Raw genomic sequence first — 18103 nt, forward strand, 5'->3', positions numbered from 1 at the left:
AGGAGATCACTACAAAACCTTTACAATACTCATCTCATTACATGTTTACCCGCTAAGGTTTCACGGTCACGTGATTCCACCTCAACAACAGAAGCCTCTCTTGTGCCTTACGGATCTAAGGAAGTTCATCACTTCCATTTCTTGTACCACTAAATGGTCTACACTATGTTGAGAGTAAAGAAATTACATAGCGAGGTCCGTCCCACACCAGGCTTGTGGTTGTATTGTAAACATAGAAAGATTACCCCACAAACCGGTCCTTAGATTTTGAGCAAGACTACCACTTTTCCAATTGTACATCATATACCAGCCTTATCATACCACTTGCTCAAATTCCTATGTCATGTTGCTACAAAAATCATTCCATCATATTTTATCATTGTTGTATAGAACCATTATCAATTTTGTAGAGAAATTATCATGATTACCATCACAAAGCAAGGCTAAGCATTATCTACCCTTCCATAAGACAAAACCATACTATGGTGGTAAGGATGATAAGAGAAAATTAGGGTAAAATCTAACTCTTGGGATTCCCAACAAAATTATTAGCATGTATTTTTGTAAAACAAAAATTTTAAAAGATAGGATAAATATGATAAAAAAAACATAACTTGTCTTCACTCGACTCAGTTGGGTCTTCAAAGTCTTGATCTTGAAATCCTTGCAGCTCCTCAGAACGTTGACGTCTACCCGTGAACATAAACAAAAAGGCATAGACCAATAAGCGCCAAGATAAAAAAGAACAAAATATCACACAACAAACATCATCACATACAAAATCACGCTTTTCCAGACATTCCGGTGAAAGAACGGGTCAAAACGGAACTACAGTTAATAAGTTATGATTTTCTAAAGATCAAAATAGGACTAAAAAGATTAACTATAGATACATGGTAAAATATTCATATTGTCCTCTAATTGATATTGCTAGGAATTTTCTAGAATTTTTTCAAGACATATATGATTTTCTGAAATTTTTTAGGATTTTTTTGAAATTTATTAGCATTTATTTGAATTAATAAAATATATAAAAACATTAAACAGAATTATATAACCTTATAGAACATTATAGAACATTATTAAAACTATTTTCAGATTTTATCCTATTTTTTAAGCTATACTTATACTGGAAAGCATATGGATCGGAATTGTTAAACTAAAGAAAGCATTACACAAATTTACGACACATTTATTTACTAAAGAAAAACACTATATAAACTATTAACTATTTTCCAAAAAATTATTGGAATCATTCTTGCTATAGGAAATATTTAAACTTAATTATTAACTATCTATTTATTACCGAAGACCATTATTAGATCGATTATCAGTCTAAAACCAATTAACATAATTCGTTTTATGCTACAAACCTAATTATTACGTCAAAAATCTATTTTCGATGTCATCAACCGAAAACAAACCAAAAAGGAAACAACAACCTATTGTGCTGACACGTGTGCTGATAGGGCTGACATGGCGTCTGTGTGGCACTGAGGTGGATGACACTTTGCACTGACTAGGCAACAAGGGTGAGGTGGCCAAGGTGGCATTGCAGTTGAAGCGGTGGTTGGCTGGAACGCCACGCAAGCGGTACTGGCCGAGGTGGCATGGACACTTGGACCGGAGCGATGAGATGGCATGGTGACATGGCTAGATGACCGGACCTAAGTCTATTTGAATCTGGCTCTTGATCCATGATCCAGCAGTACCATCTAATCTCGTCTGTGTAGTTTGGATCAAACGGCTGAGGTGTTACTTGGTTCCTCACGGCGTCTTCTCCAGCGGTCAGCCCTGCCGGCGCTCTGAGAACACGGCAGCGCATCGCCGGATTTCGCCAAAAACGCGCCACACTGCTTGGCATCATCCGATGAGCGGTGGAAGAGAAGAAGGTGCCTCATGCGAACTCGTTTGGAGAGGTTTGGAGCACCAGTGCGTTGCGCAGAGGCGGGGCGACGGCGCGAAGCGGCGAAGCTCCTCGGTGCCTAGCGCAAAGGATTGTCTGGTGATGGAATCACGTCGAAAACATGGGGGAAAAGCTTGGGATTGGCTGGGGAGGGTCGAGGGACTATCAATTTATAGGGGCGGCCGAGGGGAGTCCGAGGCGTTTTGGGTAGGGTTTGGAGACAAAGTGTGGCGGCTACGAGTGTCAATCCGCGACGACTTCCTCATTTGAATGCCCCACCGGCTATAGATAGCGTTTGACTCGGTTATGATATCTCCCTCTTACTTGATGCCAATCCTCCAGAAGCACTTCCTCGGTGGATCTCTTCGGATTTGGCGCGAGTCTCTTCGGTGGCTTCAGTCTCATGGAGAGAACGGACTCATCCGGAGGTTGAAGGAGCTCCTGATCGGTGGGGACCGCTGGCAAAGAGAGAGAGAGATAGAGACGCGCCGTCTCCGTCGTAGCCCGGCAGAAAGGATGGGCGGGGCTGAGATGGGCTGTGCGTAGAGGAACAAGTTGGGGCCCAAATGGAGGAAAGGCATAGGGGCAGGCTGGGCCGGCTGGAAGTTGGGCTGACAGTGAAGAGAAAGTGTATGGGCTGAGGTGGTAGAGGTTGGTCCGAGGTGATTCCCCTTTTTCCAAAACCGTTTTATTTTCCATTTCTATTCTCTCACATATATACTAGTATACGCATGTACATATACTTATACAGTATATACCCTTCTCAGTATACTTTATATTGACTCACTTAAACAACCAATCAATCAAACAAATAATCAACCAATATATACACGTATATATATAGATGTTCTTTTATAAGAAAATATCCCTCAATGTATATATGTATTTATACATATAGCACACATACTCTCATATATGTGTATATGTATAAAGGAACACATACACACTTAGGGATTTATTTAGTTTTTGAAAACTCTTTAGTTTTCTTTGAAAAAGTTTTTTAATTTTTTTGGTTTTTAAGAATTTAGGTTGTTACATCTCCATGCATCACCTATGAAACAACCTATTAACAATTATTATTAACATTATCAGTCCATAGATATTATTATTAATTACTAAAACCACATTTAGGGGCTATATGCACTTTTAATCTCCCCTATTTTGGTAATTGATGATAATTTCACTAGATGATTATATTTAAAAATTTAAAATTATAAGTATACATTTAATCCGAAGATGAATATATACACAGAACAAGTTTTAGAAATATCAAACATCACAAAGATATTTGAGTTTACCAAAACTAGCTTTACTAGCATCAAACACAATTAAAGTTTTGATATTAGTAGAACTAAACATATGTATTTAAAAAACTCTCTCACAAACTATGCTTGTGTGAATTAATCTTGAATATCATTGCATATATTGTCTATCTCAAATTTCTTTATACATATAGAGCAAGCATAACAAAGTAGCTATTAAATTGAATATGCTCATGCAAAGCAAAACCATGCAACTTATGCATGCAAAAAACCTTTATCTCATATCTCAAAGTCATAGCATTCAAATTCTTCCTCAATTTAAGAAATTTCTCCCCCAATTACAAATATAACATCTAGATACAAATTCTCCCCTGATTGATATCAATGCCAAAATAAAATTATCCAAACAAAACCTCCTCCAATTGACATCAATTTGGTAAGAATTTTGGAGGACTTGCTAAATGGATACAAATTCTCCCCCAAAAATTTCAATTTGTCAAAAGAAAAATCTCTCTGAAGCGCATTAACCATATCTCACAAAAATAATCATTGAAAGCTATTGCATGACCATATATATAGTATGAGCTCCCTATGATATATGCATTTCTCATAATTGAGTGGACTCAAATAAATTTATCTAATTATGAACTATGTGAGGAGATCATACTATATAATGGAACAAAGGGGTTTAAAGATATGCCAAATAAGATTTCAAAAAATACCAATTAAAATTTCAAAAGATATCAATTGGATACCTACGAGAGATACTAATTGAAGATCCAAAGTATGCCAATTGAAATAGATGTCAATTGAAACAAATTCACTTTGAAGGCAAGTTAAGCATGAGACCGGAATTAATATCCAAAATACAAGTGCAATAGATTAAGCTAAAAGTTGAACATAGCAAATTTTTGATATTATAATGAATTTCTAGTTTATCACAAAGAGCCAACATCTCATAATCTTATATGTTCGATAAGGCCATTCAAAATGGACTATAAATCTGAAGCAAAAGATTTTGCAATTTTCATCAATATTGCATATAAAAACAACTCAAGCATTTGATATAAATTCTTTTGCATATTTGGGATTGGATGAGTCACATGATTATAGAGTTCTCACAAAAATACGTTACTTCAAATTACTTATATTTGCAATATAGAGTTTTTTTGGCACTTGCATAAAAAATAAATTTAAGTAAGTTATTGTCATGCTACGATGTAATCTACACAAGATTGAATCTTTGACATTAAATGCATGAATTAAGAATAAGTTACGGAGAATGATATTGAATTGATGTAGTAGATCATTATTTATTCGTGCTTGGCTTTACTTTGATATGATCATTCTTTTAATTCCAATTGAGTTTGAAGAAGATGATCTTCTTTATAAATACCAATTGAAAGGTAAAGACACTCTTTATGAATCCCAATTGAAATGATCTTATTTTCGGAAAGACCTTCATTATAATTAATACAAGCATCCAATGCATCTCCTACCTAAATCTCATTTAAGTACAATTTAGTTCCTAAACTCATTGGGTCTTAAGAGGTTAGCAAACCCTACCACATAGAGCAAATTCTTCAATAAATGGTGCATATTGATATTGAATTGATAACAATCGACATTCATACCAATAGCTAGATACCAATTGAAAGCATATATCAATTTAAATCAAATTAAACTATATGTACCTTTTAGCCATTAAAAGCTCTTAAGAGAGGTTTATTCCATATGTTGAATAAAAAAAGTAAACATGCTATAGATGTTAAAATTTAAGTCAAACAAGCATGCTCACTACTTTTAGATTAAGTAAAAATATAATTTGGATAAAATAGCATATAAGACTTGAAGATACCAAATAAAAGGTAAAATATCACAAATGATATTCAAATTACATCTAAAATAAAAGATCAACAAATGATCACTCGCAAAGTTTAACATGTGAACTAAGCAATGATTTGAGCATATAAAGAAATGAATTGCATTCATACTTAAAAACTTACCTCAAATAAGTATATTAAAAAGGATACAAGTATTGAGATAGCAAGCTTATATAAACTCAAAAAAAAAGTTTTCTCGAAGAAACCAAATTACCTAACATACAAGTTAAATAAAGTTTTTGACAAAGAAAAAAATCGCTTGGAAGCAAAAAATTGAAACAAAGTTGACCAATAAAAATTACCACTTGTATTATTACCAATTATAAGAAAACTATGATATATAGAGTTTTCACAAGATGGTAATTGCACTAAGGCATATATCAACTTTTTTTTTTAAAGAAGCATATGAAGAAGGTTTAGAAATTGAGTGCTATGCTTTAAAAGCATTCTTCGCAAAATTAACTAACACAAGTAAACACATAAAATTATAGTCAATTTGATTCCAATGAGAAAAAGATACAAATTAAAATCTTGAGATTAAATAGATCACTAAAGAATTAACAAGAATCTCATGTTTCAATTTAAGATCAAAATGAGGATCAAATAATAGATTCTTGCAAGAAAGAGCTTTATATGAATTTAACATACCACGTAGATGCTAGATAAACAATTATATCAATTCTAAATAATATTGCTCAAATATTCACAATTTATGATTAAATAAAATATATAAAACATAATACTTCCTCATAATGTGATAATCCATTAACATCTCAAAAGAGTTTAATATAATTCAATAAGACAATTAAAGCACATAGATACCGGAATATCTGGTTTCAATCTGGAACATCTAGATTGGAGCATAAATGCAACCTGAGGACCTTCTTCTGAGTTCCATCCGGAATATTCGGGTAACTTGAAACTTCTGGGTTCAGCTCAGAACTTCCAGGTTATCCAGAACAAGCAAAAAGAATGGACTTTAAAAAGATTTGAAGAACCGATTTTGATTAAATGTCTTTTCACTTGTGATTAGCGAATAATTAAGCATTACATAGCTATGATCACAAGTTGTTCAATATGATCATAAGATCAAATAAGGCTCTAAAACCACATAATCAACAAATGAATATGCAATGTATCATACAAATATTAGTTATATGACTTACACATACTAGTCGGCAAGAAAGCTAGATATGCTAGAAACAAATTCATAGCACACTTAGCAAGCAATCAAGACATGTTTGAAATAGGAAATAAGATCATGTCAAGAATACAATAAAGTCTACACATGCTAGGATAAACATAAACTCTTAAATAAGTATAGATACAAGACCTACACATGTAAAGAGACAGGAACTTCCAGATTGAGTCTAGAACTTCTGGGTTCTAAAGGATGGTAAAAATTGTATAGAGCAATAAATCTAACATAATGAAGAATATAAATTTAAAACATTATTATAGGAAACTACCTTTATAGAGTGATATTGGATAGATAATAATAATATTTTCACATAAATTAGCTTTTTAATCAATTAGATAAATCTTCAAACAATTAGCCAAGTCTCCAATACCCTTCATTTAACCTACTTGATCAATTTTAAGATTTTTGGTCCCCAACAGTATTGGGTTATAAGATATTAGCCACAATAGGCTTGGTAACCCAAATAGCCTTTTTCTTATTCAAGTCACTTTGAGTACCAATCAGTTTGGCAAACACATTACCAATTTTATCGTTTCTAAGTAAATAATTGTTATTGACAATTTGAGGATTATAATTGATACATTGGGGACATGATGAGGACAAATGTCCCTTATTGCGGCATATATAGAATATTTTGCCACCTAGCCGCTTCACTTGAGGCTTATACCTTGATGACCATTTATTTGACTCCTTCGCTTATATGATCTTGAAATGACTTGAAGCCTCTTCTTTTGATATTGGTCATCTTGATGAGAACTTTCTTGATCTCTTGATGATGAAGGAGCTTCTTCCTTCATAGACCTCTTGTCTTGTTGTTCTTTGATCAAGGATCTCTTCTTCTTCAAAGGGCAATCCCGAATATGGTGACCCTCTTTCTTACACTTGAAGCAAGTCATGAGTGCGATGATCTTCTTTTAACCTTGACCCTTGTTCTTGGTATTATTGGACTTGTTCTTGTTGGAATTGAATCCAAGACTACTTTTATCTTTTGGATGCTTTTGGTCAACTAGCATCTCTTTCAACCCTTTTCCTCACTAAGCTCGGTCACACTTGATCTTTCACTCTTGATTTTAGGCTTTCACTCTTGATTTCTTCTGTTGTAGAAGCAAAATCCAAGCATTCACAAACTTTCCATGGCACACTACAACCTTAGGTGCTCGTTGATGACGCCTAGCCATCTGGGAGCTTCGAGCTCCAAGAGTAACAAACATGACGATGAACTTCTTACCGATGAACTCGAGTGCTCAAGATGGGAGTTATGCTCACTTCAACTCAATCTTTTAATCTCTTAACCCAACTCACTTTTCTTCTCAAATCTCACACTAAAATAGAGTGGGAAAAGCTCTAATGGCTTTGGCTTTGAGTATTTTCGTAGGAGCACCAGCAACACAAGCAAAGAGGGGGTATTTATACCTAACCCCCAAAAACTAGTTGTTATGCAACTTTCTGGTTTAACCCGGAACTTTCGAGTTTAACCCAAAATTTCCATGTTAGCTTGAGACTAAGCAACCGAGGACCCCTATTCGGAACTCCATCCGGAGGTTCTGACTACCTGAAACTTCCAGATCAACCCAAAACTTTCAGGTTGGTTTTAAAAACCAGAACTGAGAACCCCAATCCAGATTTCATCCGAAATTTTCGATCCATCTGGAACTTCCGGATTAACCCAGAACTTCCAAGTTGAGCACAACAGATCCTTTGAAAAAGGCGATAACTTTTGATCCTGATATTCGATTTCGATGATTTTGGACTCTGCAAAAAGCTTATTCAGAGGGCTACCTATCCCACAAAAAATCATGATCTCAAACACATTAGATCAAAACTAGGAACACTCTAAAATTCGATTCGGGCACTTTCACACTTTTGGCACCGGATTCCTAAAGCGAACTCTCAACACAAACTCAAGTTAGCACTAGCTGATGTTTGTGAGTGTTTTGTGTCTCTCACTTTGTGTTGGTTAGATACTCTTGAGCACTAAGACAAGTCAAAATGTTCTACGTTGCATCCCTTTTAATAGTGCACCACACATATACTCAAATTCAAATATAAAACTAGTTTGAACTAATTAAAGCCTTTGAATACCTTCTAGTACCACTTCTTTCTTTCAAACTTTGGGACTTGCCAACTTTCATATAAACTTCACTCCATTAGTGCAAAACCTTCACTCGCCCTTCACCACTGCCTTGATCCTTTGGCGTCAAGCCATTTGCTTGCCCTTCACCACCGAATGGTCTATCGCACCTGAGTTTTGCTTGCCCTTCACTATCTTATCATAAAAAGTCACTTTGTATCTAGCATCTACACACTCTTTACTTTGTTCACTACCGAGGCATGAACCACAAGTATTCAAGCATATAAGTTGTCCATTAAATTTGTCTTGATCTTACTCTTCTAACTTACATATTGAATATCTCAATTTAACTCATACCTTCTTAGGGAACCTAACCCCAACTCACTCTCAAACATAAAGCACATGGATTAGTCCATAAAACCTAATCAATAACTTTATACCTTTAGTCATTTGATCTTCACAAATAACTTGGTCTTCACTTTTATTGTCAATCTTCATTTAGAACCTAACCCCACTTACTCTCAAGCACATAGCACGTGGATTAGTCCATAAAACGTAATTGACAATCTCATAACTTTAATTACTTGATCTTCACAAGTAACTTAGCATCCACCTAAAGCTTATTTATCTTGATGCATATCTTTGATCTTCATAGCATTCCTAAATGACTCTATGTCTTATTTCTTATACATCTCCTATAGAATAATCTACTAACAATTCTTAACAATATTGTTAGTTCATAGGTATTATCATTCACTTACCCGAGCATCACCTAGAGTTTATTCATCTTGATGCATATCTCTTCGTTATGCATCACATATGGAACAACCTACTAACAATTCTTAACAATATTGTTAGTTCATAGGTATTGTTATTAATTATTAAAATCACACTTATGTGCTATATGCACTTTTACATCTACTGAAGAATTACTAGATGACAGTTACTAGATAATTACTGAGCAAGTGGCATAAGACGAGCGACACCCGGATGCTATAGTAACTATCGGGAGAGTGGGTCGACTCATTTGCTACAATGATCGACGGGTGGGTTGGTCCGTTTGCTACAGTAGCCATCATGGGAAGTGGGTTGGTCCACTTGCTACAATGCCCGACAGGGGGAGTGTGTTGGGTTGTCTACTACAATAAATGGTGGGGGTGGGAAATGGGCTGGGTTCGTTAGTTAGGTTAGACTAGGTTGTTAGTTAGGTTGGGTGTTGGGTCCTAAGTGTAGAATAGTATAATACACCATAGGTGTACAATAGCGTATGCATACATACATACATAAATACATATATATATATATGTATATATAATAACATCAAGTATAAACTCAAGGTATGTAGATGTAGATGCACCATGAGAGCATCATCGAATAAATACGTCAGAAGTGATGTTGTAGTTTGATTTCAGATGTGATCTGAAAAAGGAAGAGGAGATTATCCGCTAATTTTCCTCCTAATTTCTTTATTTATTTTTATTAGTAAAATATATCCCATATCCGTAGTCAGTAATAGACTAAGTGGCTGAAGGATGAAGGTGAATAGTAACAGTAGGTAAATTATTTAAATTTTATGAGTTTTTATTATATGAGAGGAAAATAGAGGAAGAAATGACACGAGAACTAACTCGTGTTTTATATAGTAAAGATTTATGAGATATATATATACTTCTAAGATGTTTATACTATATTTTGAGATATGTATACTTCTTTATAAATAAAGTATATATTTTTTTAAGATGTATAAATATATATATAATACTCCAAAAACCCTAAATCCTAATTTGTAAAGAAGCTTTATGGTTTATGGGAGGCAATTTCTCATTCTCGTTTCAATCCCGTATTTATAAATATGAAGAATCCTACCATTCAGGAGCTGCCTTTTTCCCAGCTGAAGCAGAAGTTGTGTCAAAAGAAGCCATTGCAATCAACCCTGGAAGACAAGCTATCCCTGGCAGGAGCACCTGCTCTGGTTCCTTGCCCTTTGACCCTGCTACTCCCTTCGTTTCAAAATATAAGACGTATTAGGATTAAAAAACTCAATCTTTATAAATTTTGATCAGCAATTAGTCAAATTATGTGCAGATCTAGTGTACAAAGGATGTATCAATAGATTCATATATTACATATCTTTTAAAAAGATATTGGTTTCGTAGCAATTAATAATATATTACAAAAGGAATTAATGGTAAAGTATAACTTTCTCAGATCCTAATACACGTTGTAAAAAGAAATAGAGTGCTATCTTAACCACAGTTAGGAGCTACATTTTTGTCCCATGTTTATCTCAACCTAAGAAACACCTCCTTTGTTTTTGTTTTGGTTTCACCGTTGATTAATCTTGCACTGTTGTGCTATCCATCTTGTTTATATTCAAGGTTTTATTTATCATGTTATTTGAAAATACCAAATATCGAGTTCAGTTCCTCCCCCGAATTGTCTAAACATTAGTGGTAGTCGCCTTATTGCAACACCCAAAAATCTCAGGCTTTGGGGTGGCAATCATACTCATAATTGGGCACCCGTATTGAAAAAAAATGGACATTAGAGTAGTTGACACAAATAATAGGGATATCAAAGAGCAAACATTAGCACATATTTGTTTGACTGCAACAACAACAGTTTCAAATATCTCGGGACACATCTCAGTCAAACAAATATGTGCTAATGTTTGCTCTTTGATATCCCTATTATTTGTGTCAACTACTCTAATGTCCATTTTTTGTTTTCCTACAGCATAAGCTCAGCCTCAAGTGTTTAACTCATGGATTAAGGCTACAACAAAACGGTCTACAAAGAATACAGAAAATTTTCAGGCTAAAAAATTAGCGCTAGAATAATCTCTAGATGAATACCAAAGCATCTGGTGAATTGTTTTTTGCCGCAAAACATCTGGTGAATTTACTGTGCAGAATTTCTTGTACTGCTGGTGTTGGGGTTTCGGTATAAAGAAAGCAACGCTAGAACAATCTCTGGGTAACTGGATGAATATCAAAAACATCTGGTGAATTTACTGTTACAGAATTTCCTGTGATGCCGGTATTGGTGTTTGGGTATCTTTGGTAATATGTGCAGAAATATAACTTTTGGGGGCTTTCAGTAAATTGTTTGCAGGCGCCGTTCTGGCAAAGTGGACACTCCGCTTGTCTTGGAAGTAGTAAGAATATCAGCTTGGGGAGATCTGGGTGCTGGCAAATATGATGGAATGAAGTCGAAACTGTGACCAGGGGACGCAGCAGCCCCTTCAGCCATAAAGTTCTATAAAAGAAAACAATGATCAAGAGAGTGAAAAGGTGATGTTTGTAAGGGAGATAACCATGAACGAAAAACATTTTAAAACAAGCTTATCAAAAGAAAAAGTAGTACAACAACAGAAAATAAGATGCGATGCAAAATAAGTTAATTGAAATCGCGTTACCCTACCAAAAGTATTGAGCTGTTTCTTTGTCAAAGTGAACATCAGTTTACAATAACTTATAGTCTTTCAACAATAACAAGAGAGCGGAAGCAGTTTTCCAATAGATTAACTAGAGAACAGGTAACCAACCCTCCAATAGATTAAGAGAATTGAACACACTAGACAATAAATAGGCATCCAATCAATGGAAGCAGTTTTCACAAAAACAGAGGACAGAGAACTTTATGTTCTACATATGCAACCACACTGTAGTCAACCGAGAAATTTAATAGAAGTATTTTCTTAGCATAACCAGGTAAAGTCCTATCTGAAGGATAATATATTATCTCAGCAGCAGTATAATGAAATTTCTTAGAATACCTTAATCAGCTGCTCTGCAGTTAGAACATCTGTTGCAGCACTTCCAGAGATCTCAATAGACATTGCGCCCTCCTCAGAGTCGTTTATCAAAATGCTCGACCTGCTGGCACGACGAATGTATTGAATTCTTTCACCAGTTGGGCCAATTACAGCTTCAGCATAGAATATTGGAACTTGCATCTTTTTCTTAACCTGTTAAACAATCCACCATCCCAAATAGAAACTAATCAATTTTAGCAAGGCAACAGAAACATGTGGTCAATCATACAAATAACTAAATAAGACTCTCCTTTGGAAACCATACAAACCTGAGAAGGAACTGCTGTAGACTGACTAGTTAATGAAGGCGGAGCCACACGTGGTGGTGCTTCTGGCCCACATGCAGATATGCGGCAGTGCAGAAGATTTTCAACAGTAGTTGGTGCATGCATCTTGAAGGATAGTGATGCTTCTCGTTCACATGCAGAAATACCATCAGTTGGAGGTAGTTCAGTAGCATCTGACGGAGATACCTTGGCTGGATGAGCTTCACTTCCATGTAAAGACACTCCAAAGTGAGGATGTTTACCCATTTTGGCTGATTGATATGTTTGTCTCCATGGATGTGCTTGTTGTCCATACACAGATATAAGGGAGCGTATTCTTTCAACAGTAGCTGGTGGACCATTTGGAGTTGCTCGCAATCCATAAGTCAGGTTGTGGTGTGAACCTAATTCCATAGATGAAGATGCTTCTGGCCCATATGCACTTATACCATGGTTTGGTGATGTAACCCATCGATATCTCCTGAAAGATGCAGGTGCTTCCCATCTGTATTCAAATGTATCAGCATGTGAAAGATTTCCCATAGGATGCCTACCCCTCAAATAGCAAGTGTCAATCCATGGTTCACGCTGAAGATCTTCAGCAAATACAGAACGATAGCCTGGACTAACTGCATGCCCAAGGCCCTCAGGATGGTCAATGAAGTGACCTGGAGGCATGTCCATGTGGAAGATTGGCACAGGCACCTAAAGAGCGAGTCCTCAGAATTAAGTGTTGGTAAGAGTAAAATGTGCTCTAATTTCAGTATGCCCTATAAATAACTAATGTTCAAAATAGTAGCAACTTACATGAGGTTCGAACAATGGGATGACACTTGGGTGAACCAGGTACTTTCTCAGATGAGAAGCAACAAGTTCCAAAGCCTTATGCACTCGTGCAGGCAGTCCCCATATTTCAATAACCCTATCTTCTTCCAGTGCAACAGGCGGCAGGTCACCATCTAAACAGTCAAATCATGTAAGGAATGAGATACGGACTAAATAATACTGAAGGCTGGAGTAACAAACCCAACGATACCAATTGAAAGGATTCCACACTCAAACTGTCCATCAAATGGAAAAGATAGATTGTCATTAAGGTTGGTAACAAGTTGAAACTTCCAAATCTAAATAAAATTGAACTTAAGAGTGACACTGAAACCCACTATAATTCAAAGATGGATGATGTTGGGACCGTGCTTCATCTTATTTAACAGATGAATGCATTATGTGATTGATGAAGTCATGGTTCAAACTGTTTCTTTCTGTGGCTTTCATGAATCATGAGCACTCATTTTAGTGTTAAAGTTGATATCACTAGACAAAACTCCATGAAATCGGTTAAAAAGTAACAAAAAAGATACATCAGCAATTGGGGAGTTAAAAAAGTTCTAGCGCAGTTTTACTTTACTAAAACCCTTTGAATGTAGCTGGAGTCCCAGTTCGGTACAAGTAGAAACACTTGGTGTACATTGACTTCTCTGCTTGTGCCGCGACTACTAAATCAATTGATTTGTCCAGAATCGAATTGGTAGACAAGACCGATATTTTCTGAGCACAAATGAGATACTGATACCTGACAACAGATAGCACATATATGCATCGCAAATCATTACTACAGAAACACTACATTTCAAAAGTGCATTTTTAGCCTAGTATTGATTGGTGCAACCATGTTTGAGAAAAGATGCAAATGCAATAGCAAGTGTACTTCCTGTGATGGGAGCACAACACACTGTATGCTTTCAAACATCAGCTTCACCAAAGCAAAAGTTGTGCAGCAACAGGACTAACAACACACTTCAATAAGATCAAAATCATGTTGCTTACTGACAGATTACTCATACTCTAACTATGACAATCCAATCATCCATAGACAAACATGCACATCTATGACAATTTTAGAAGGAAATAGTAGTTGCGGAAAACTGAGCTGAGAGGTACATCAAAGTAAGGAAGTTACCAAGGACACATATGTTGGTTTGAGTAGCTTCCATGATTGAATTTATCATCACACCCTGCTCGCCAATAAGGCTTTCTGCCTGTTCACTTGGTGTAAGAATCCTTGTCACAATAATACTATTAGATCCCACATCTAAAGCATCATCATTAATTGTTTGCCGATATACTCTTAGTAGTGCATCCAAGGCTGGAGGTATTGGCTCATCAGGCTGCTCCTTTGCAAATATGATAACCTTTTAACGACAAAATGAAAAAACAAATTAGGACAACTTTTTTTTGTATTGAACCAAAACATAAATCATGCTCTTCTTTTCATAAACCGTGGGTCTTCGCAACCAAGGACACTGATAAAAGAATCCATGGCCCCAAGTCATACCGTTTTGAGGAACTTTTATCATGATTAACTCCTGGAATTTTTCTTAGTTAATGGTAAATGTTTTATTTAGTTAAAGAGGTTGTTCTCTGGTTTTCTTTTAAAATATTTATCCGCTATATATCTTGTTTATATTTAATGGGATCCTGATAATTTTTTGATGAATCATTGATTAAAAGGTGGTACAGTTATAGCAATACTGTCCTAGGCGCCCGTGGAGGGCCTGGGTGATACAACAAGACATCGAGATGCACTATGCACAGTTTATAATAATTAACAACAAAGCAGAACACTAGGAACAAAAAAGACTTACAGTGGGATGACAAACATGCTGACAAAATACCTTGTCTGTGACCAGGATAATGTGAAGTAATGCTTACAGGACTAGTGTGGGCTATAAGTTGATAGTTAGCCAAGTTTGACAAAGCCCAAAAAGTTCGATTGCAACCACAAACCATGAGTTTTGTAAACAAACAACATACAAGAATGAAATCCATTTTTATTTTCCAAAGAAAAAGCAGCATATAATTGACAAAAATGCCAGTATAACGAAGACAAAAATATAAGGAATTGTATTCTCCGATGAACCAGAAAAGAAATCCTTAGAATGATCAAAGAAATATCCTCAATTATTAATAAGACAACTAATCGATGGGCAACTCACAGCATGCTCTGCTGCACAAAGATGACCGCCTATAATTCGGATGCAGGCTTTAGTCTTCTCACACAATCTTCTAACCCTCTCTCCTTCGTGACCAATTATCGCACCAACCTTTTGTGCAGGAATGAGTATCCTGAAGACACTGGTTCCAGGCCAACCAGGATACCTGTCTTCACCAGCAGAGCAAGTAGTATCACAGTAGTCTTCGTCATCAACAATTCTTTGTTTTAGAACACTCCCAATCATTTCATTTTGCTGTAGCTCATGAAATTTCCTGGCCACTCTATGAACCTCTTGCTCCTTCGAATTTATCTGCATCCTAGCCATTCCTCCCACCAGCACTGAAGCATCGAAACAGATAAACAAGACAAGTCAAAACGACCCCCAACAATAACAATAACACAGGGTACATCCTAAAAGATAGCAGTCAGCAGAAAGTTCCATTAAAATTTTCAGTGATATGTGCTGACAGAGCCAAAGAGAGCAAGACTACCGTACAATGTCGAACAATCTTGTCATTTCCACAGATGCACGATCGAACCATACACCACAAGAACAAGTATCACACAATTTTCCACAAAATGCAAGGCATGTGAGATTTGAACTTAAATCGCTACAGCACAAGTCAAGCTGGTCAACCTCTAACAGATTGACACTCACCATCCAAACCACAGTCCGCCGGCGGGGGCGGGGGGGACCCCACACAAGCAGCTTGAAGGTAACAACCAGTATATTTGCATCCAAAAGTAAGGCTGTTTTTTTTATAAAAAAAATCATCAATAGAGCTAACGATCAGATCAAGGCGACGCCTTTTTGCACCCCCAAACGCCGCACAACCCAACCCCATCCCCATCCCCACCTCAAAGAAATGGAGGCGCCGCTCCCCACTGACGACAGAGGTCGCTCCAAATCCGAGACCCACCGCGGCGCCCCCCCCCCCCCCCGCCCCGCCGTGATCCGATGGTCCGCTCAGGCGCCCGCGAACGCACGCACGCACGCGCGCGGGAGGTAGAGAGAGACGTAGGGAGGAGAGTTACCTCCTCTTAGAAAGGGTCCGGCGGGGCGGCGGAGGCGGCAATGGCGACGACGACCAGCCGAGGCGGAGCACGAGAGGGATCAAGGGGAGAAAGGGGTTTTGAAGTTGGTGGGGGAGGAGGGGTTTAGGAAGACCGCAAGACTCCGACCCCATCGGCGGTTGGGCCTTGTGGGCCCGGAAATCCAGTGGGCTCGGTGGGCTGTACACAACGGTTCGCTGCCAAACCGTTCCTGCTTCTACTGTTCATGCCCAGTAGACGGTTTAACTGGTTTTGAGGAAACCGTGGTTGAAAACCCCTCCAGCCCCTCGCAACTGGCTGCGCTTGAACTCCCTGTCAGAAGAATTGGGCTTCGAGTTTTGGGTCTCGAGGATTTGGACAGGTCACAATGTTCTATCTCTATCATTTTCACTCTCCCCTGATTTTTTTCTATCATTTTCACTCTCTCCCGATTTTTTGGAAAAAGTGGGATTATAGGTATAGACACTGATTTCTGTTCAAATTTATAGTTATTATTTTCATGTGAAAAATCTAAATGTATATGGAGATATTATACGCCGACTTAAAAATAGTTGACTATGGACACCCCAAAGCATGCTTTCTTTTGCTTGATGGAGTTGTGTTTTACCCTTTTCTTTTCCGGTCCCACACACCGCGAGATCTCGATCAATTGATAAGAAAGGGCAAGGATACCTAGGTTAGGTGGATATCCTTTTTATTAGCAAGAAGCAAGTAACATTCAAGCTTGAGCCAGAGAGAGCTCAAACCTAATTGACTAAGGACATATGTCCAGTGAAAAACTAAGTGAAAATATATCTTGGTTTATATGTTATGAGTGATCGACAAGTTTGTGTGAATTTTGTTGGATGATTTTTGAATTGTTTGATCATGTATATGTACTGCAATGATAATCATGACTAACCAAAATTAGAAAGAAATGGAGTTGAGAGTTTTGTCTCTATCCCAGGAAATTTACACATGGAAGGTCCGATGCAGAAAAGGTTATGCACGCTGTATGGTCCGACGATGAGGCATTAAGCACACCAGATTGTTCCAGGAGGTGAAGCTTAGAAAATCAGTACACCGGATGGTCCGATGATGTACCCTTGTGAACATCGAACTAACTCTTGCAGAGAAGAAGTTTTCGAATGAAATCAAGCTTTGAACATCGGATGATCTAGCGATGGAAGTATTGAACGCCGGATGCTTCATCGGAGCAATTCTTGCAGAGAGGTTGCAAGATTGCTGGTCCGGAGGAGTTACATACGCCGGATGATCCGGCTTTGGAAGTGTGCACGCTGGAGAATACGTCTTTGCATTTTAGTACAGAGAGGTTGCAAAAATTGCTAGCTTGATGGTTTGCACATGTTGGATGGTCCAACGCTCAGGACGTTGGACCATTCGACATTTACGATTTCTCTGAGATATGCTTTAACCGATGATTTTGATTATGGACTAATCTATAATAGAATTGGAGATATGTGTTTGCTTATCTAATATTATGCAGGTGATGAATACAACTTAGCGGCTGATAGTGGGATGAGGCCAAGTGGGATGCTTGGTGCCAAACTATTGAGGAGGCCGGACAGAGTCAATGATGACCCTAGTTGTGCACATGGAAGTCAAGCAAAGCTTAGAAGGAACGATGAAGACAGCGTGTTGGCAAAGTC

General features: G+C 37.2%; 1 protein-coding gene across 1 annotated transcript; it reads right to left on the reverse strand.

Annotated features, from left to right (window-relative positions):
- Nucleotides 1–11294: 11294 nt before the first annotated feature.
- LOC133907522 (RNA-binding KH domain-containing protein PEPPER-like) lies at nt 11295–16713 on the reverse strand. Its single transcript, XM_062349576.1, has 7 exons — nt 16437–16713; nt 15403–15740; nt 14367–14598; nt 13214–13365; nt 12410–13111; nt 12102–12293; nt 11295–11581 (listed from the first exon to the last, which is right to left on the reverse strand). The coding sequence occupies exons 2-7, from the start codon at nt 15724–15726 to the stop codon at nt 11420–11422; spliced, it is 1764 nt and encodes a 587-aa protein (XP_062205560.1). The 5' UTR covers nt 15727–15740; nt 16437–16713; the 3' UTR covers nt 11295–11419.
- Nucleotides 16714–18103: the final 1390 nt, after the last annotated feature.

This window comes from Phragmites australis, chromosome 24 (genome assembly GCF_958298935.1).
Source record: "Phragmites australis chromosome 24, lpPhrAust1.1, whole genome shotgun sequence".
NCBI lineage: Eukaryota > Viridiplantae > Streptophyta > Magnoliopsida > Poales > Poaceae > Phragmites > Phragmites australis.